Genomic DNA, 22705 nt, shown 5'->3' on the forward strand with positions numbered 1-22705 from the left:
TTTTTATGGACTAAGTTTTCAAAATTCCATGTGTTTTTTATACTTATAGCATATCTTGATTCTGACTAGGTAGCTCAGTAGCCACTGTATTAGATAGCACAATTGTGTACTATTTGCAGTTTGATGATATTCCACACTTATAAATGCCTTTTACTTTTGCAAATGCTGCTTCCTCTTATTGAAATTGGGTCTTCTCTCACCTCATCTACCTGCCCAACTCCCTCCCCACGCCCCCTCTAAAAAAAACAATCCACAAATACATGTACTTGTGCATAACCTCTGCTAATACCTAAAGATTCAATTTAGGCCTTACCTGGAATTGTCCCCAAACTCCCTCTGTCCTCTAATCTTAGTTGTTTGTTTGTTTCTTTATATATATGTATATACATACATATATATACACATGTATATACATACATATATATACATATATGTATGTATATACATATGCAAATACATATATGAGCTCGAAGCAGGGTTCCATCTCATTAACCAAGAGATTATGACCCGAGGTGAAATCCAGAGCTGGATGCTTAACTGACTGAGTCACCCAGATACCCCTTTCCTCTAATCTTAGTTATAAGTTTACTTAGCCTGCTTTACTTTTTTGGTCATTAGTACTCATACTCTTGCATTATCTTTTTCTTCTTGTATTGGAGTTTCTTAATAGTAGGCTATCAGTTGTATCTTACTTAATTTTGTATCTCCATTCATAGGTTGGTGCCTGGCATAGTAGGTGTTCAGTAAATGCCTTATGCATGAATGAATAAATCTTCTGTGATGTTTTCATTTGACTGACTAGACTTTGGGAATGCATGCTGTAGTTAAGATGCTTTAATTTGACCCACTGTTTCAAAATCAGCTTTAAAATGAAGCTGATTATGCCTTAAATTTTAAGTGTAATATATATTGTGATCTGACCTAGAGTCTGGGAAACCATACTTAAAATCTAAACATAGTTTGATTTTAAAGCAAGAGTAGGTATTGTGTAGGGGTGTCTGGGTAGCTTCGTCGGTTAAGCGTCTGACTTCGGCTCAGGTTAGGATCTCACAGCCTGTGAGGTCCAGCCCTGTGTTGGGCTCTGTGCTGACAGCTCAGAGCCTGGAGCCTGCTTCAGATTCTGTGTCTCCCTCCCTCTCTGTCCCTCCCCCACTCACACTGTGTCTGTCTGTCTCTCTCAAAAGTAAATTAACATTAAAAAAAATAGTAGGTGTTCTGTAAATAAAGGTAGGATAAAGAAATGCTTAGGGGATATCCTGGAAAATATAGGTAGAAGAGTGAAAACTACTTGGTTTTATTATCTGTTTATAATACTTTATCTCTTTATAGGAGAGAAGCAGTTGCAGTTTTAAATGCAACAATATTGTTTTTACCTTTGTCTCATCTTCAGTTATTTCCATTCCTTTTTGAGAGATCTCCTTATTTATATCTTTCTCTCTTAGTTTGTTTTCATTTTACTCATCTAGTTGTCTGTTGTATGAGCTCTTCTGCTGGCAGGAGAGATAGCCAGGCACCAATGTTTTACACAAAGAAGCCTGAATACAGGGAAATGACAGGAAATTAACAGTTCTTTGATTTTGTATAGTTTTTTTTTCTTAAAACTAAGAACTTTTCTTTTTTGTTTATTTTTTTAAAATTTAATGTTTATTTATTTTGAGAGAGAGAAAGGGAGACAGAGCACAAGAGGGGGAGGGGCAGAGGGAGAGGGAGACATAGAATCCAAAGCAGGCTCTGGGCTCTGAGCTGTCAGAACAGAGCCCGATGCAGGGCTCAAACTCACAAGCTGTGAGATCATGACATGAGCAGAAGTTGGACGCTCAACCGACTGAACCACCCAGGCACCCCTAAAACTAAGAACTTTTCTTAGTCACATGAATCAGCTAATCATGATATTCCATATATAGTAGACTTTTGGCTTAGGTCTGCTTTCTGATTCGTTTGAAACTTTATATAAGGAGGCTTCTGGTACTGAATGGGCTTTTGGTCATCTTTTTCTGACCTGTTATGTGTGACCTATACTATTTGGGACTTTTTTTTTAGAAATAAGTTAATTTTTCGATGAAAAGTGATGTGTTAGATTTGCTGGTTTTCTAGCATCGCCATAGTAGCACTCCAGGCCATTTGTGCCAATACATTGGCTACTGAGCTAGCTAGTCAGAATTGAGATATGCTGTAAGTGCAAAATACACATGGAATTTTGAAAACTTAGTCCATAAAAAGGACATAAAATATCTCCTTAATAATACTATTAAATATTAATCATATGTTAAAATAGTATTTTGGATTTATTGAGTTAAATAAGATATACTATTAAAATTTCACAGTTTGTATTTTCCTGCAGCTCCTGAAAAAATGTTAAATTCTTTATATGGTTCACATTATTTCTTTCAGACAATGCTGGCTTAGAATGATTGCATTGGCTGGGGGGTAGTGACAAAGTGATAATTGTTAGGAAATAAACAATTCTTAGGAATTGAAATTGGGCAAGACTTGTAGTTTTTCTTTTTTGCTTTTATCTAGTTACCCTTGTATAGATAGGGAAAGCAGATGAATAACTGTTAGTTAATTCATTCTCCATCACAAAGAATTAATTTAAATTAGCTGGAGAACTGTATGTGGAACATAAATCTTCAGTGTTCTGTTAATTTAGGTAACTTTCTCTCTTAAGAGAAAAGTTTGGATGTGGGATGTGAGGTTAAGAAGGAATTCATGATCCTTAGATTTGCAACATAAAATCTAGTAGATGGATGTGCCATTTAATGAAATTAGAAAAATAGGAAAGAGTGGGTGTAGAAAGAGGACAAACATGATTTTGGTTTTGGATATGTAAGTTTGAAATGATTTTCAGATACCCAGGTGGAGTTGTCAAATATATAGGTGGATATGTGAATCTGAAAGAGTAAATGAAGTCTAGATGAGATCACCTAAGGAGAGAGTGTAGATAAAGAAAAGAAGGCCAATATGTGGGGACTTGGGTTTTCCAACATTTAGAGATAAGGAAGAGGGGGCAGACTCAACAAAAGAGACTAAGAAGAGACAGCCAGAGAGTTAGTAAGAAAACCAGGAAAGCAGCTGGCTATGGGAGCCTAGAAAGAAAAGAGACTTGTGGAAGGAGGGAGATGGTTAGTTGTTTCAAATGTTGCTGTAAGATCAAGGATGAATAGTATGGAAAATTGGCTACTGGATTTAGCCAAGATGAATGGTGGGGATGAAAACCTGACTAGTTGGATTCAGATTCTGGTTGGGAAAGTAGAGATAACATTCTAGATTCTAGATTACTCTTCCAAAGAGATTCACTGGAAAATTAGAGTAGAGCAATTGCATCATAGATGCAATTGAATGTAGAGGTACACAACAGCTTTATTAGAGCCTCTGTTGATAGGAATGGTCCTATACAGAGGGTAGCAGGGCAGAATCCTTGAGATAGAGAAATGTGGGAAGGGAGATAGGTCAAAGGTTTAGCTCTGAAAAAGAGCAGAAATGTTTCTTTAGTTTTAGTGGTGGGAGGGCAACAGTATGAGATAGATGCTGATGGAGATGACTTCAAAGATGAGGCAGTTCTCATCTGATTGTTGATATTGAAATACCAAATGGATTACTCAACTGAGAGAAAACTGTACAGTCATACCTCATTGCACATTGATATGCTTTGCATATACTGCCTTTTTTTTTTTTTTTTTTTTACAATTTAAAGATTTGTGGCAACCCTGCATTCAAGTCTATTGGCACCATTGTTTCAATAGCATTTGCTCGCTTTCTGTCCGTGTCACATTTTCTTAATTCTCACAGTATTTCAGACTTTTTTGTTTTTACCATATTTGTTATGGTGATCTTTGATTAGTTATCTTTGATGTTACTACTGTAATTGTTTTGGGGTGCCATGAACTGCACCTGTGTAAGACAGTGAACTTAACTGATTACTGTGTGTATTCTGATTGCTCCACCAACCAGCCGTTACCCCATCTCTCTCTTCCTGTCCTTGGGCATTTCTATTCCCTGAGACACAGCAAGATAGAAATTAGGCCAGTTAATAACTCTATGATGGCCTGTAAGTGTTCAAGAGAAAGGAAGATTCAGACATCTCTCACTTTAAATCAAAAGCTAGAAATGACTTAAGCTTGATGAGAAGGCATGTCAAAAGCCAAGATAAGCCAAAAGGTAGGTCTCATGTATCAAACAACCAAGTTGCAAGTGCAAAGGAAAAGTTCTTTAAGGAAATCAAAAGTGCTGCTGCAGTGAACACATGAATAAGAAAGTGAAACAGCCTTATTGCTGATACAAAGAAAGTTTTGGTGGTCTGGATAAAAGATCAAACCAGCTATAACAGTCTGTAAGCCAAAACCTATTCCAGAGTAAAGCCCTAACCCTCTTCAGTTCTGTGAAGGCTGAGAGAGAGCTGCAAAAAAAAAAAAAAAAGTTGAAGCTACAGTAAGTTGACTCATGAGGTTTAAGGAAAGAAATCATCTTAATATCAAAGTGCAAGGTTAAGGAAGTGCTTATGTAGAAGCTACAGCAAGTTATCCAGTAGATCTAAGATAATAAAGATGGTGGCTTTACTAAACAACAGATTTTCGGTGTAGACAACAGCTTTCTATAGAAACAAGATGCCATCTAGCACTTTCATAGCTAGAAAGGAGAAGTCAGTGTCTTCAAAGCGTTAGAGGACAGGCTGACTCTTGGTATGAGCTAATGCAACTAATGACACTAAGTTGAACTAGTGATCATTTACCATTATAAAAATTCTAGAGCCCTTAAGCATTATGCTAAATCTGTGCCTCTGCTTTATAAATGGAAGAACAAAGCCTTGATGATAGCGCATCTGTTTACAGCATGGTCTACTAAATATTTTAAGCCTACCGTTGAGGCCTACTGCCCAAGAAAAAAGACTCCTTTCAAACTATTACTGCTCATTGACAATACAGCTGGTCACCCAGGAGCTCTGAGAGGGACAGACAGATTCATGTTGTTTTTATGCCTGCTAACACAGCGTCCATTCTGTCTCCCTGGATCAAGGAGTAATTTTGACACTCAAATCTTATTTTGAAAATACATATTATAAGATTGTAGCTGCTATATGTTGTGATTCCTCTGATGGATCTGGGCAAAGTACATTGAAAACCTGGAAAGGATTCACCATTCTAGATGCCATGAAGAACAGTTATTTGTGGTCTATATATTAACATTAATGGAAGTTTGAAACAAGTTGATTCCAGCTCTCATGAATGACTTTGAGGGATTCAAGACTTCATTGGAGGAAGTCAATGCAGATGTGTTGGAAAGAGCAAGAGAACCAGAATTAGAAGTGGAGCCTGAAGATGTGACTGCCTTACTGCAGTGTCATGATCAAACTTGAACAGGAGTTGCTTCATATGGATGAACAAAGAGTGATTTCTTGATATGGAATCTTCTCCTGGTAAAGATGCTGTGAAGATTGTTGAAATGACAACAAAGGATTTAAAATATTATATAAACTTAGTTGACAAAGTTGCGGCAGGGTTTGAGAGAATTAATCCCAATTTTGAACGTTCCAAGAGTAAAATGCTGTCAAACAGCATTGCATGCTACAGAAGAATTGTTCATGAAAGGAAGAGTCAATCAATCAGTGACACAAACTTTATTGTCTTATTTTAGGAAATCACTGTAACTACCCAATCCTTCAGCAACCACCACCCTGATCAGTCAGCATGCATCATTATCAAGACTTTCCACTGCAAAAAGATTACAATTCCCTGAGAGTCCCAATGATAATTAGCATTTTTTAGCAATAAAGTATTTTTAAATTAAGATATATACCTTTTTTTAAAGACATAATGCTCTTGCAGTATGGTTTAAACATTTATATGCATCAGGAAACCAAAAAATTCATTTGACTATTTTTCTTTCAGTCTTCACTTTATTGGAATATTCGTTTTATTGTGGTGGTCTGGAATTAAACCTGCAGTATATCTGAGGTATGCTTGTGGTCCATTTCAAGGCTTACTGTCTTAACTCTGTAACCTTAGGTAAATTGTAATCTTGGGTAACCCAGTTTGTTTTTATGGGTGCTAGTTTTCTTAATCTGTTCAAAGAAAAGAGTGATCCCCCAGGTTTCATTCCAGTGCTAAGTTGGTATGTAATCTTATTAAGCTAGAGTACTTATTTTTATTTGCTTATCCTTTTTTTAAAATTACTGTAGTACAGTTGACACAGTGTTACATTAGTTTTAAGCATACAGCGTAGTGATTTGACAACCTATAGGTTATGCTATGCTTACTACATGTGAAGTTACTGTCACCATACAATGCCATGACGATACCTTTGACTAGATATTGTATGCTGTACCTTTCAACCCCATGACTTATTCATTCCATAACTGGAATACTGTACCTCCCATTCCCCTTTACCCATTTTGCCCATCCCAGACACCCCACCTCCAACCCGAGTAACCACCAGTTTTCTGTATTTATGGGTCTGTTTCTGATTTTTAAAAATTTGTTCATTTGTTTTTCAGATTCCACATATAAGTGAAATCATATAGTATTTGTCTTTCTCTAATTGATTTATTTCATTTAGCATAATACCCTCAGGGTCCACCCATATTGTCAGAAATTTCAAGATCTCATTCTTTCTTATGGCTGGGTAATACCTCATTGTGTATATACTACATCCTCTTTATCCATTCGTCAGTGGATGGACACTTGGGTTGTTTCCATATCTTGGCTATTGTAAATAATGCTGCAGTTAATGTAAGGGTGCATATATCTTTTTAAATGAGTGTTTTTGTTTTCTTTTGGTAAATACCCAGTAGTGGAATATCTATTTTTAATAGATAGTGGTATTTCTATTTTTAATTTTTTCAAGACTCTCCATACTGTTTTCCTCAGTGGCTGCACCAGTTTACATTCCTGCCAACAGTGCATGAGAGTTCTCTTTCTCCACATCCTCTCCAGCACTTATAATTTTTCTTTTTGGATATAAGCCATTCTGACTGGTTTGAGGTGATATCTTATTGTGGTTTTGATTTGCATTTCCCTGATGATTAGTGATATTGAGCATCTTTACTTGTGTCCATTGGCCATTTGTATGTCTTTGGAAAAAGTCTATTCAGGTTCTCTGCCTATTTTTTAATTGGATTGTTTGGTTTTGGGTGTTGAGTTGTATAAGTTCTTTATATATTTTGGATATTAACCCCTTAACAGGTGTACTAGGTTGCCTTTTTGTTTATGGTTTCCTCTTCTGTGCAAAAGTTTTTATTTTGGTGTAGTCCCAGTAGTTTACTTTTGCTTTTTGTTTCCCTTTCCTGAGGAGAAATATCTAAAAAGTGTTGCTACGGTCTATATCAAAGAGATAACTGCCTATGTTTTCTTATAGGAGTTTTATGGTTTCAGGTCTCACATTTAGGTCTTTATTGTGTTATTTATTTTTGTGTATAGTTTAAGAAAATGGTCTACTTTCATTCTTTTGCACGTACCTGGTCAGTTTTCCCAACACCATTTATTGAAGAGGCTGTCTTTCCCATTGTATATAACCTCCTTTGTCAAATGAATTTACCACACAAGTGCGGGTTTATTTCTGGGCTCTCTATATTGTTCCATTGATTTATGTGTCTGTTTTTGTGCCAGTACTGTCTGGGATTGTGGTTCCTCCAGCTTTTTCCTTCCTTCTCAAAATTGCTTTGGCTGTTCGAGGTCTTTGTAGTTCCATTCAAATTTTAGGATTATTCTAGTTTTGTAAAAAAAATACTGTTGGTATTTTGATAGGGATTGCATTGAATTTGTACGTTACTCTGAGTAGTATAGACATTTTAACAACATTAATTCTTCTAACCTATGAGCATGGTGTATTTTTCCATTTGCTTCTGTCATTGTCAACTTCTTTCATCAGTGTTTTACAGGGCTTTTTTTTTTTTTTTTAGGTTATTTATTTATTTTGAGAGAGAGAGCAAGAGAGAGACAGACAGAGCTAATCCCAAGCAGTCTCTGCCCTGACAGCACATAGCCTGACATGGGGCTCAAACTCATGAATTGTGAGATCCTGACCTGAGCTGAGATCAAGAGTCAGATGATTAACTGACTGAGCTACCCACGCACCCAGTGTTTTATAGTTTTGAGAGTATAGGTCTTTCACTTTCTTGGTTAAATTTATTTTTAGGTATTTTACTCTTTGTGGAACAATTGTAAATGGAATTTGTAAATAAAATTCTGCTACTTTGGTATTAGTGTATAGAAACACAACAGATTTCTGTATATTATTTTTGTATCCTGCAAATTTATTGAATTAATTTACTTTAATAGTGTTTTGGTAGAGTCTTTAGGGTTTTCTGTGTATAGTTTTGTATTATCTACAAATAGTGACAGTTTTTTTCCTTTACCAATTTGGACACCTTTTTAAAATTTTCTTGTCTGATTGACGTGGCTAGGATATCCAGTATTATTTGAGTAGAAGTGTCACAAGTAGACATCCTTGTCATGTTCCTGATCTTGGTGTAAAAGCTCTCAGTTTTTCAGCAAGTATGGTGTTTAGTTGTGTGTTTGACATATATTGCCTTTATTATACTGCAGTATGTTTTCTTTTAACCCACTTCGTTGAAAGCTTTTGTTCAATAGATGGCTTGAACAATTTTGAATTTTGTCAAATGCTTTTTCTGTGTCTAATGAGATGATCATATGATTTTTACCCCTCATTTTGTTATGTGGTGTACCATGTTAATTGATTTGCAGATATTGAGCTATCCTTGCATTCCTGGAATAAATCCCACTTGATCATGCTGAATGATTGTTTTAATGTATTGTTGAATGTGGTTTGCTAATATTTTGTTGAAATTTTGCATGTATGTTCGTCAGGTATATTGACTCGTAGTTTTCTTTTTCAGTAGTATCTTTGGTTTTGGTATCATGGTAGTGCTGGCCTTATAGAATGTATCTGGAAGCTTTCCTTCCTCCTCTGTTTTTGGAATAGTTTGAGGAGAACAGGTATTCTTTCTTTTTTTTTCTTTTTTTTTAAGTCTTTAAGTTCCAGTTAGTTAACTACAGTGTAATGTTAGTTTCAGGTGTGCGGTTTAGTGATTCAGCACTTTCATATAACATCCAGTGCTTATCACAAGTGCACTCCTTAGTCCCCATCGCCTATTTAACCCATCCCACCACCCATCTCTCCTCTAGTAACCATCAGTCCATTCCTGGTTTGCTTCTCAGTTTTTCCCCTAAGTTTTTTTGTTTTGTTTCTTAAATTCCAGATATGAATGAAATCATAAGGTTTATTTGTCTCTCTGACTGACTTATTTCACTTAGCATAATACTCTTTTGCTCCATCTATGCTATTGTAAATGGCAAGATTTCATGCCTTTTTATGGCTGGGTAATATTCCATTGTGTATATATACCGTATCTTCTTTATCCACTCATCAGTCAGTGGATACTTGGATTGTTTCCATGGTTTGGCTATTGTAGATAATGCTGCTATAAATATCAGGATGCATGTATCACTTTAAATTAGTGTTTTTGTATTCTGTGGATAAATACCTAGTAGTGCAATTGTTGGATCATAGGGTAGTTCTATGTTTAACTTTTTGAGGAACCTCCATACTGTTTCGCAGAGTGGCTGCACCATTTTGCATTCCACCAACAGTGCAAGAGGGTTCCCCTTTCTCCACATCCTTGCCCACACTCGTTGTTTCTTGTGTTGTTGATTTTAGCCATTCTATCAGGTGTGAGGTGATATCTCACTGTAGTGTTGATTTGTATTTCCCTCATGATCAGTGATAATCAGCATCTTTTCTTGTGTCTGTTGGCCATCTATACATCTTCTTTGGAAAAATGTTGAGAGTAGGTATTCTTTAAATTTTTGGTAGAATTTACGTGTGAATACATCTGATCCTAGATTTATTTTTGTTGGGAGTTTTTTGATTATCAATTCAATTTTTTTTTTTTTTTACTAGTAATCAGTCTGTTTAGATTTTCTATTTCTTCATGATTCAATTTTGAAAGATTGTATATTTATTTAGGAAATTAACCATTTCTTCTAAATTGCCCAATTTGTTGTCATAAATTTTTTTCATAGCATTCTATTCTAATTCTTTGTATTTCATTTGTTACATCGCTTTAATTTCTGATCTTATTTATTTGTGAGTTCTTTTTTTCTTGGTGAGTGTGGCTAAAGGTTTGTCAATTTTGTTTTTCTTTTCAAAGAACCAGCTCTTGGTTTCATTAATCTTTTCTTTTTTTTTAGTCTTTATTTCACTCTGATCTTTATTATTTCTTTCCTTTTACAAGCTTTGGGCCTTTTCCTCTTGAAGCTTCTTTAGGTGCTGGGTTAGATTGCTTATTTGAGATTTTGCTTGTTTCTTGAGGTAAGTACAAATCATTATGAATTTCCCTCTTAGAACTGTTTTCACTGTGTGCCAAAGGATTTTGGACTGCTGTGTTTTCATTTTCATTTGTTCCTATGTATTTTATTTTCTTTTGATTTCTTTGTTGAGTCATTGGTTGTTTAATAGTTATACTTTGTAAGAAAAATTAGTAGTTGTTTTATTAGTTGCCTTACTTCATCTTCCTTTTTCTTTTAGCCTAGTGTTTAGGGTCTTTTTGTTTTTAATTTGTTACTTTTTGTTTGCTTATGTGGACTTTTTCCGGCAATACTATTAGCCAGGCAACATCGTTTCCACAAGGTCTAAGTACTAATTATTTATTTATTTTTTTATTTAAAAAAAAAAATTTAACGTTTATTTATTATTGAGAGAGAAAGAGCATGAGCATGGGGGGGACAGAGAGAGGGGGAGACACAGAATCTGAAGTAGGTTCCAGGCTCTGAGCTGTCAGCACAGAGCCCGGCGTGGGGCTCGAACTCACAAGCTGCAAGATCATGACCTGAGCTGAAGTTGGACTCTCAATGGCCGAGCCACCCAGGTGCCCCACTAATTTTTTAAAAGTAAATTTTCATAGGTGTCTAAGAGTCTATTCCTTGGGAAGGCTTAAGTCATTGAGTGCTATATTTTCTAAGGAATGTTTGTTTTCATGAAGGATTATAACATATTATAGGATGTCACAAGTATACGTAGGTTAGAAATACCCACCAGTTGGTTGAGCATCCGACTTCAGCTCAGGTCATGATCTCATGGTTTGTGAGTTCAAGCCCCATGTCAGGCTCTGTGCTGACAGCTCAGAGCCTGGAGCCTGCTTCAGATTCTGCCTCTCTCTGCCCGTCCCCTGCTCACACTCTGTCAATCTCTCTCTCAAAAATAAATAAACATTAAAAAAATTTTTAAAAATAAAAAAAGAAATACCCACCTTAGTTCAGAATAGATCCTAAATCAGAAACTGGGTAAAGATAAGATATTCTCTAGTATTTTTGGGGGTTACTCTTGAATTTTGTCACTTTTAAAGTTTCTCATATAATTAGCATGCAATATTTTTAAGGAATATATGAAGGATATATATTCATATATATTATATGTACATATCTTTTATATATTCCCTAAAGGAATAAAGGGCATTATGACTTTTTCTTAGTTGTCTCTCTTTGATGGAAGAGCCAGACCCTGCTCTAAAAGAACTCACAGTGTATTCTTGCTCAAATTGCTTTCCTCATTGTCTATAATGGCATCTGTACCATCACTAATTTTTGTTGACTGACTTGGTGTATGAATTGCAGTTGTATGGATTTTGGAAAAGTGATTGCTTATATCAAGTTGCCTTAAAAGGGTGGGAATAACTTAGAAATAATTGGCTTAAAATATATTTGTTACATTAACAAATTAAAGATGTAGATTTGTATTTTTCTCCTCTCTTCTTGAAGACCACATTAAAACTATATTAAAGAAGAACAACAGAATGAACCTATAACTTTGAAGGGATGGTTGGGTACTCTCTGGTAAAACATCACAGCACATTTTCTGAAAGAGGAAAAGAATAATGATGGATGAAACACTAAAACAGAGAAAACTATGTCAAAATATTCAAGAGGGAACTATAGCAAAGAAAGTTCAGATATATTTAACAGGATCTTAGAGAATCTTAGCATTTAAAGTCAGAGACCAAGGGTAACTAAAAATGGGAAAAATAGTTGAAATATATAACTATATATATAGTTATAACTATACAACTACATAACTATATATATAGTTATAACTATATAACTATAGTTATATAACTATATATATAACTATATAAATATATAACCATATAATAGTTATGCCTCCTTTTCCACTGAATCCCATACAGAGTGACTCAGTATAATATTCCCTGCTCTTCACCACTCCTTTTCTTTCCAATCAAAAAATACAGAAGTCATTTTTTCTGGAAATAAAAATAAAGACAACTCTAAAGGAGAAGTACAGTTGTCATGGTGGACATTTGTATCTGGACATTATCCCTCCTCATCTAGGGGAGCCCCATGGAAAATGACTGATTCTCTGCTGTTCATCCTAAAGCATAGTGTGCCTATCAGGAACCCCTACTCATATGTACTTGTTTTCCATTCATTCTCCTTTTTCTTCTTATTTATCAGTGGACAACCAATAATTACCTTCAAAAAAATAAAACCAGCAGTATTATAAATGAAAATTCTATGGTAAAGAGAAAAACTTTCACCATGTGAAACAGATAGTTCCTGAATCAGAAGAGATCTTAATTTAAAACAAACAAAATGGAGGCACCTGGTGACTAGGTTGGCTAAGTGCCCGACTTCAGCTCAGGTCATAATCTCACAGTTCGTGAGTTTGAGCCCCACTGGAGCCCCGTGTTGGTCTCTGAGCTAATAGCTCAGAGCCTGGAGCCTCCTTCAGCTTCTGTGCCCCTCCCCAACTCACACACTGTCTCTCTCAAAAACAAACATTAAAAAAAAAAATAAAAAATAAAATGTCTAGTGTTCTCAGAGAAATAAAAATGTATTGCCTCAGTAAAGCAAGAACAGAATAATTATTAAAAAATCATAGTAAGAAAGATTTATTGGAAATTAAAGTGTTTATACAAATTAAAAACAATAAACAGAACAACCCTGGATAGTTAAAAGATAAGTTGAGTAAGTTTCTATTTGAAAATAGAAAAACAGAGAGCAGGTTTGTTATTTAGTCAGTTATTTAGTCAGTTTTAAAAAGAGTAAACAGGAAAGTGGGTTATCAGAAAAGTAACATAACATTTCTAGTGCTTAAAGATACTTGTTTCAATATTAAAAGGAGGAGGGAGATAAAGGGGCAACACAATCAATGAAAAAAATGACCCACACGTAGGCACGTTGTGGAATTGCAGTATAAGAGGAGGGAAAATTCTAGAAGCTCCTAAGGAGGGGGAAAAAAAGATAACCTATAAAGGAATGAGAATCAGATGAGCATAACTAGAGTGTAAACTCCATAATGGCAAGGATTATTGTTGTTGTTGTTTTCTTTATGGTTACATGGTAAAAGTTCAACAGAAATACATGTTGAATAAAAGAATGACTGTAACATCTAGCAAGAACCTCTTCAGGGTTTAGAAGACAGTGGAGCAGTGTCTTTAAAGTTCTGAGAGAAAATGACTTAACTTAGAATGCAGAACCTATGAAAAGTATCAAGTTGGAGGACAAAATAAAGACGTTCTCAGGTATATAAGGACTCAGAACATTTACCTCTTAACCTATCTATATACCCTTTCTGTTGAAGTTATTTGAGGATATGGATCAGTAAAATGAGCAAAACTAAAGACGGTGACGTGAGCTACTAGAAATGGCGGATCAACTCAGAAGTACTATAAAAGTGATTCCAGAATGACAGTGGTATAACAGATATACAAAGTAATTGTTTAAAGTAGAATAGGAAATAATTGGTCCCAAGGAAAATGTCTTTAAGAGGAAGAATGGAATGGATTCAGCCTGTAGATAGAATGACTAGGAAGCTGGGTAAATATTAGTGATATAGAAAGGTGGTTTTTTCCTTTCAATAGGATAAAAGGACAATTAGGAATTCTAAGGAAAAAACCTTGCATAACCCAACAAGCCGTTGCATGTTGCAAACATTTAAAATGAGTCACAAGTTAAATCCTCATCTTTTATAGTCTCAAGTTGCTAATTCAAGAAATAGCATAAGCATGAAAGTATAAGCCATTAAAATAGTTATTCCAGGGAGAGGGACTTGAATGATGGGTCAGTGGATGTTTCCTTTTTTTAAAACTTTATGCATATATTTGAGGTGGGATGGGGGAGAGTGAGTGTTGGTGCATAGGAGGTAAATGACAGGTAATGTTTTGTGGGTTCTACCTTTTGCAATGAAAAGTTAGGCACCTCTGATTAAGATGTGATAGGTCATAGGGAGTTGCTTCTGCTATATGCATATAAACAAATAATCCCCATCTATACCATTTAATCAGCTTTTAGTTATATTATTGGAATTAAAACAGTTTTGACAAGGAATATCAATCAATTTACTGAATATCTTGTATGTTTGAATTGTAAATAGTTGATTTTTACCGAGTGCTTATTGTGTCATAGTTATTGAATTATCCCCATTTAACTGTCATAGCAGTTCTCTAAGGAAGTTACTATTATTATTGTCTTTAAAGATGAGATCATTGAGATTCAATGAGCCAAGCACCAGTATATGCAGCTTTAAAAACTTGAGTTAATTAAAATTCAACAAAATTAAGAAATTAGTTATTCAGTCACATTTACCACATTTCAGGGTGCCCAGTAGCCATATGTGGCCAGCTACCATACTGGACAGCACAGATTATAGAACATTTCCATTCTTGATGAAAGTTTTATTGGACAGCCTTGCCTTACAGAACCCTTCTTTCCCCCCCCATTAAGTGTTTCTTTATCTTTTTCCTTTTTAAAAATATAAAGCATTATGTATGCAAATTTGTAATCTCTCTTTGATGAAGAAAGACTATACATGATTTCTCCATATTCTTGTGCTTAATACATTGTGGAGGTGACTCCAGACTGCAGAAAATACACAGAGGTAGTCCTCATTCCCTTAGTAGCTTGATAGTATTGTACTTCACTGTGTGGTTATATGTAGCTGGTTCCTCATTGATGGTCCTTTGATTGTTTTAGTTCTCTACCACTGTAATACTGCTGCAATGAACAGTAGTAGTGCCACCTTGTGCATATGTTTCTTGCATATAGTGCTAGAAGCACTATACTTGTAATAGTAATTTCATCAGTGGGATTTTTTTTAATATTAAAAACGATTATTCCAATTAAAAAAGTAATTAATTTTATTTTAATAGAAAATAAAAATATATAAAGAGAGAAAAAATCATCTAAAATCCATGCTGCTCAGACACTATTTGGGTGTATATATATCCCTTACTTTGCAAATATTTTTCACTTCATCAGGGAAGAGTACTCCTTACTTTTGGGTTTTTGGGTTGTTTTTATGAATATGTGTAGTTGAGATCATATTATGTTCACTAGTTTGAATTTTTTCTTTACCATAGTAGTATAAACATTTCCTCTGGTAACACAAACGTTTTATAAGTGTTTCTAACGACAGCACGATATTATGCTGTATTGATTTTTACAATATTCTTAATTATTCTGCTATTGTTAGAGATTTTGTTTGCTTCCTTTTTTTTTTTTAAATTGTACTGCATATTTGATGGGGGGTGGGAGGGAGGGGAGGGTGGGTGATGCGTATTGAGGAGGGCACCTTTTGGGATGAGCACTGGGTGTTGTATGGAAACCAATTTGACAATAAACTTCATATATTGAAAAAAAATAAAAAAAATTGTACTGCATAAACATTTGTGCATAACTTTTCCCCTAATTTTAGGATTATTTTCTTATTACATAGGAATGGGATTATTGGGCCAAAGGTTAAAAGCATAATTAAAGTTTTAATATATCTCGCCAACTTTTTTCCCCAAATATCCTGTGGATCTTTTTTTTTTTAATGTTTATTTATTTTGAGAGAGAGTGCGAACAAGCGTGAGTAGGGGAGAGGCAGAGAGGGGGAGAGAGAATCCAAAGCGGGCTCCATGCTATCAGTGCAGAGCCCAATGTGGGGCTCAGTCTCATGAACCATGAGATCATGACCTGAACTGAATTCAAGAATTGGGTGCTCAACTGAGTGAGCCACCCAGGTGCCCCACTGTGGATCTTCTCTTGATAGGCATTCCAGCAGCATTAAAAAAATATTTAAGTAATCTCTACACCCCAGCGTGGGGCTCAAACTCATGACCACTGAGGGCCCCCTGGGCACACCCTGCCCTTTTTTCTTTGAGTGCACTGCCGGCTATGGGTCTTAACATCTATTTGCCCATTTAACTTTTGACCTCATATTTTTCTCGTGGGGTCATAGGAGTTATTTATTTATATGTTAAGGATGATAACTATTTTTCTGTCATATTGCAACTTTTTCACCAGGTGTTTAAATTTGGTTAATTTTTTACATACTTTAATTTTACATTTTTATGTAGTTATTTTTGTTTGTTTGTTTCTAGTAGTAGGCTTGCCTTTACCACTCCCTGCCTCCCCAGAAAAGAAAAAAATGGTGAATAATGGTCATTATTCATCTGTCAAAAATCAGCATTTGTGTTTATTATAAATCTTAACATTCAGGGGAGTCAAATTCAGTTAGCATTTATTCAGAAACAATTATATATTAGGTACTTTGTATGTTCTCTGTCCAAGCTACAACATTCTGTCTTTTCTATAGACTGTAAATAACAATGTGAAAATAGGGATGAATTGAATTATAGCCTCTTTTAAACATTATAAGCAGTATTTATTTGCTTTAAGTATCTTTTATTATAATAAACTATAAAACCTATTTCACAAAATATAATGAGTTTCCTTCCCTCTTTCCTTAATTGTAAGAACAAATATGTATCTTCTGGTTGCTAATGGGGTAATCTCTACTACAGATATCTGGAGAAAACAAATTGCAGACGTGAATATTATCACCAGGATCTGAAGACTCTAAAGGTTGCTCTTCAGGCTTGTCATGGATTTTTTTGGAGAAAGGAAATCTGTGAAATTATGTGAATAGAGAACATTTTTCAAAAACCATGGGGGAAAGAGAAAGAAGTCCAGATAATGATCAAGAAAGTAAGACAGACAAACATTATTACTCTTATTCTTCATCTGATTTGGAAACTACTCAACAGTCTTCTGGCCGGTCATCGCTAGTCAAGTCCTCTTCACCTAAGAGTAAAAAGGGAAAAAATCCTAAAAGACAGATTTCAGATAGCCAAGTACATCACCAAGGTAAGCATTCTAAAAGAGAGTCTAGAAGACTCATTTTAAGTGTTTAAGGAAAGTTGTATGAATGAAACTCTTCTATTACTATGTATATTGATATGTGCATGGAAATGGGCTGATTTATATATATGTGTGTGTGTGTGTGTGTTTGTGTGTGTTAATACACATAGTTTTGTATATATAGTTGTTGCTTATGGTGCTGTGTATTATCCTTTGTTATAATAAAAATCATACTATATACAGAAGAAACAACTGTACAGAAGCCTTCTCATTTTGTTTTATTCTTTCTAAATAAATTCTTGTCTTGGTGTTTCTGAGGTACTATACAGGCAAAAAAAAAATCGCAAAGTAGTACCTTTTTAAGTCTCCACTTTTAAAAAGCAGCAGAAGACATTGCTATAAAATACTTAAGGGGCATTTTTATAGGTTGAGTAAAATTACTTCATCTAGGTTACACAGCACTTACTACAAAAGTTCAAATTAATTCTAGAAATGGAATTTGGGACTTGGGACCACCACTCTGTTTTCTATTAAACTGTGTTATAATGCAAACAAGATTAATCATTAGAAATAATTTGTCTTATTAAAATGTTACTAGTCTGGAACTACATATTAATACATATTTGACAAGGCAATATTCTAGAAATCTCTTCTTTGTCTTAATGAATTTCTGGTCAAAAAACCTCTGATGTACTTAGTGACAAAATATGTAAGGACTACCGTAGAAAAATACACTACAGAATTATAAACTAAGGCAAATGAGTTAATTATAGTGTTCATTAATAAATGCAGCACAGCTATAACAGCCCCATTTAGAAAGATTATATAGTTTAGATTGCAAGGCAGGGAGGGGTAAAATTGGGAACTGAAACAGGGGCCAGGTCATGAAACACCTTGAATCCTATAATAATATATTGACTGTCTGTTTCTGTGGAGAAATAGTTAGCTATAGAATAGATTTAAGCAGGGGTGTAATTAAATTTGCCTTTATAAATTTTTACTTTGAAAAGTAACATTTGCTTTGAAAAAATCAGCAAAGAATATATGTTAATTTTGAAAGCAACCCTTTCATGGACCCCTGATCTAACTTCCCAGGGATGTTCATACTTAGAACAGTTGAGTGCTTTTTCTTTCTCTTCCTTTCTTTCCTTTTCATTCCTCTTCATTTATTTCCTTTCTTTTCTTTCTTTCTCCAGTACAGTGCTACAAGTTTTTTGGTCTTTTCCTCAGTGTGAGCCTCTTGTTTTGATTTTGTGGTTGAAAGCATGATCTGATATTAAACTTTTGCTATCTAATTAAGAATAAACAGACTTTAGGGTTGAATCTTAGACAATGCCCATTTACTCCTGAGAAATAATTTACATACTTCGTGAATTACTTGCAGGAATACTTTAATTTTTTACTACTTCCCCAAATTAGGAATTTAGGAGGCTACCTAATTAAAGAGAAATTCTTAAACCTTACCTTATTTAAGAAGATAATTGAGAAAAATCTATGAAAAACAGTTCCAACATCACCCAGAAAAATCCGTTATTGTCTTTAGTCTGACTTTTACTATTTTCTGCTTTGTATTGCCTTCTGAATTAAAATCTGTGGTAATTTGTCTACCTTAGATCAATCAACAGGACCATAGCAGTTACACTTAAGCACTTTAGTGTTTCCTTAAACACTGAGTTAGTGTTAAATAGAATATGCTATTTAAGTTGCAACTGCCAGTGTATACTAAACTAAGGAAAGAACACATGTAATTAAAACAGCATCTTGAACACTTGAATTTGTGGATTTGAATGTTTGATAGCATATTCTTCCTTTCTCTTTTTAATTATCAGCATATCTAATTATTTTTAAAAATGAAATTGTTCTGTCAAAAGTTATATGCATAATGATAAAATTTGATGATAGTTTAGGTTATACATGTTTGTATATTACATGTTATATATGCTTTCTATCTCGTGTGTTACCAATAATATAAATATCGAGTTTTTTTGTAGATATGTAATTCATCTTTACTACATTTTTTTTAACTGCATGTTTTTTAAAGAGTCATATTTTATTTTTATCACTTGAAGGAAGCAAAAAAGCAATACTTTCTCACCCTCTTTTTCATACTGACTTAGCAAGGGGCAAATGAAGATATACATGACAGTCAATCATCTTTTCTCTTCTCACTTGAATTAGCACTGTGTTTCATCTTGATAGTCTTAAAAATGAAAATAAGTAAATGGCATTTAGGAAATATTTTTGAATTAGGTTAAGTGTCCTTTTTATGATCAGTTTGTAGTCATATGAATAGAATATGCTGTAAATCAATGTTCCAATTATTAGGATGTGAAAAAGTTGGTTTTGGAAGGCCTTTCTGTTTGACTGAATAGCTGAAGTATATTAGAGGAAAATTCTGTCAATTCTTATGTAGGCTTTAACTTTTCAAATAAGTTTCTATTTGTATGAAATCTTGTTTGCTGAGCAATATGATTTTATACATAAAACAGAAATTTGGAAGAATTACTACTCATCTTTATAATCATTTTTATGTATAAAGTTTCTGTCATTCTAAGAGTTGAGTACATATTCCATAATAGTATATGGATACCAAAACTGTTACTAACTCAGTATGTTGGGAAAGAAAGAAAATTGAAATGATGGATGCCCCAATTTAAAATTAGAGCAGTGCTATCCACAGGAAATATAATGCAAGTCACAAATGTAGACCACACATGCAATTTTATATTGTCTGATAACTACATTAAAAAAGAAAAACAGGTAAAATTAATTTTAATAATATACTTCATTTAAACCAACATATCCAAAATATTATCTTAATTAATTAATTAATTAATTTTTTTGGAGAAAGAGTGAACGTGCATAGGAGAGGGGCACAGGGAGAGGGAGAGAGAGAATCCTAAGCAGGCTGCACGCTGTCAGCCCAGAGCCTGATGCCTAGCTGGATCTCATGAATGCTGAGATCGTGACCTGAGTCAAATCAAGTCGGACGCTTAACTGACTGAGCCACCCAGGCACCCCCAAAATATTATTGTTTCTAAATGTAGTTAATATAAAACATTATGTTTGGAACATTGTGCTTGCTTTTTTTTTTTTTTTGAACTAAGTGTTTGAAATTCAGTATGTACTTCACAGTATACCAGATCTCAGTTTGGACTGCCCACGTTTCAAATCTCTCAGTAGCTACATGTAGCTAGTGACTACTACTATATTGGATAGTGTAGTTTCAGAGTTACAAGTAGGCTTTCCGTCATTTATTATCATTACCACTTCCTTTTGTGTATTCACACATTTTTAGAACTGGAATCCCAAATCAGTACACATTCAAAACACAGTCATTAGAATCTTCTGTTTTTTAAATGAAATTTTGTAATGTAAATTGTAAATATTATTTGTTTAAATAATGGAATTAAGGTATCCATGACTAGAGAGATGGGTAGGGAAAGGTTAAATTTTCTAGTTTTTCTTTTCTTTTTTTTTTTTTTTTTCATCTGGAATGCATTTCCTTCTTAAAAACTGCAGTCACCTTGGAGATTAAAGTTCATTATTCTCAACTGTGGCAGGCTTCCAGATGCCTCTTTTAAAGGACAGGGGCTCTGTACACTGGGGCCTAAGTTTAATGAACTTTTAGTGTAAATAATGACATTCCAAATTTTTGCGAAACGTTATTTAATATGTATAGTTTAAGGATTTCATATGCATATATTTTTTAGGGTGTAGTTTTTTTGTTTTTGTCTCGTTCTCAAATTGCATCAAATGTTTTTGATTGAACCTTACACAAAAGAAAGCCCCTGAGCAAGCATTTAAAATCATGTCTGTACTGCTAAAAGTGTTTTTCATTTTTAATCGCTGATAAATGGGATTAGGTTCTTATTGTGCCAGAGAATATTTGTGGAGAACTTCCTATTTTATATGAATTCTTTGTTTAGTCCTCACAACAACCTAGTTATATAGGTGCTGTTATCCTAATTCTATGGGTGGGGAAAATAGACCTGGAAAGATTTAGCCGAATTGCCTAGGAAGTTCTTAAGTGGTAAATCAGAGTCCCAAACCCAAGTCTTCTTGTTGTATAATATGTTGTAATCTTCTTTCCCCAAATAAAGAAAAAGTTCTGGTTAATTTAGAGAAAATGTACATTTCATTATTCTGAATTATAATCCCAAATATCTTGGCATAAATTACTTGAATATCACAATGTTTTGTCCAGTGTTTATTAAACACCATGCTAATGGTGATGATGACCATGTTTGAATTCTGGCTTGCCATCTTATCTATAAAGTTGAAAATGGTAAAGCCTGATACTGGCATTAAAAAAAATGTTTTTTTCAATGTTTATTTTTGAGAGAGACAGAGTGCGAATGGGGGAGGGGCAGAGAGAGGGAGATACCGCTGATACTGCCATATTTTAAAGCAGTGTAAAATAATTCCCTGTAAACTATTGAGATATCATTTTGATAAGTCAGAATATTCTTGACCTTTCTTAAAAGATTCTGAATGTTTCTTAATAAAAACATTAGTATATAAATATATGTATATTTATATACATTAACATTATATTAAGATCTCTAAAACCTGATACTTAAATTTTGTAAGGTCATTTTTTAAGGAACAATATAATTAAAGAATGTTATGGATCCACTTGTGTTAGAATGAATAAGTAATATTACATTGGTAGGGCTCTCACTTTACATTGTTACTGTTTCCTTTTTAGCCGCTAGGAAGCCAAGCCCTAAGGATCCACCAAACAGAAAGGGAGTCCGAGTGGGATTTCGCTCCCAGAGCCTCAATAGGGAGCCACTTCGGAAAGATACTGATCTTGTTACAAAACGGGTTCTTTCTGCAAGACTGCTAAAAATCAATGAATTGCAGAATGAAGTAACTGAACTCCAGGTCAAGTTAGCTGAGCTGCTAAAAGAAAATAAGGCTTTGAAAAGGCTTCAATACAGACAGGAGAAAGCCCTGAATAAGTTTGAAGATACAGAAAATGAAATCTCACAACTTATTGCTCATCATAACAATGAGATTACAGCACTCAAAGAACGCTTAAGAAAATCTCAAGAGAAAGAACGGGCAACTGAGAAAAGGGTGAAAGATACTGAAGGAGAACTATGTAGGACAAAATTTTCCTTGCAGAAACTGAAAAAGATCTCTGAAGCTAGACACCTACCTGAACGAGATGATTTGGCAAAGAAACTGGTTTCCGCAGAGTTAAAATTAGATGACACCGAGAGAAGAATTAAGGTAAAACTTATACAGCTTTAATTGTGCTGTTTTAATATCGTTTTTCATTGGGTATTTAAGAACATACTCTGTTAAGACTGCTTACTGAAGTTCAGATTTGCTTAGAAATGAAAACTATTTCTTTAATATTTTAAAAATTATCTTTCTGAGGAAGATTAGGAAAAAATTAAGATTGTATATTTAAGAGCAAGATACAAAAAATTTATACATTAATGGGAAGGTTAATGAATGAATGAGTGTTTAATTCCACGAATCTTAGTCATTTTGGGTAAGTACATCATTTGATTACTGGAGTGTTTCTCTAAAATTGA

The 22705-nt window shown here is 34.3% G+C and overlaps 1 protein-coding gene across 3 annotated transcripts in view; it reads left to right on the plus strand.

The window, feature by feature from the left end:
* LCA5 (lebercilin LCA5) overlaps positions 1-22705 on the plus strand; it is a 143838-nt gene that overhangs the window by 69753 nt on the left and 51380 nt on the right. For 2 of the 3 annotated variants that reach the window (XM_027057368.2, XM_053222540.1), the window contains exons 2-3: positions 16817-17159; positions 21865-22394. In XM_027057368.2, the coding sequence (XP_026913169.1) occupies positions 16961-17159; positions 21865-22394 (729 nt within the window). In that variant the 5' untranslated portion in view covers positions 16817-16960. Of the gene's footprint in view, positions 1-1187; positions 5952-16816; positions 17160-21864; positions 22395-22705 lie in introns of those variants that run through there. The other variant, XM_015073994.3, reaches the window with a different exon arrangement.

Source organism: Acinonyx jubatus, chromosome B2 (genome assembly GCF_027475565.1).
Source record: "Acinonyx jubatus isolate Ajub_Pintada_27869175 chromosome B2, VMU_Ajub_asm_v1.0, whole genome shotgun sequence".
Lineage (NCBI taxonomy): Eukaryota > Metazoa > Chordata > Mammalia > Carnivora > Felidae > Acinonyx > Acinonyx jubatus.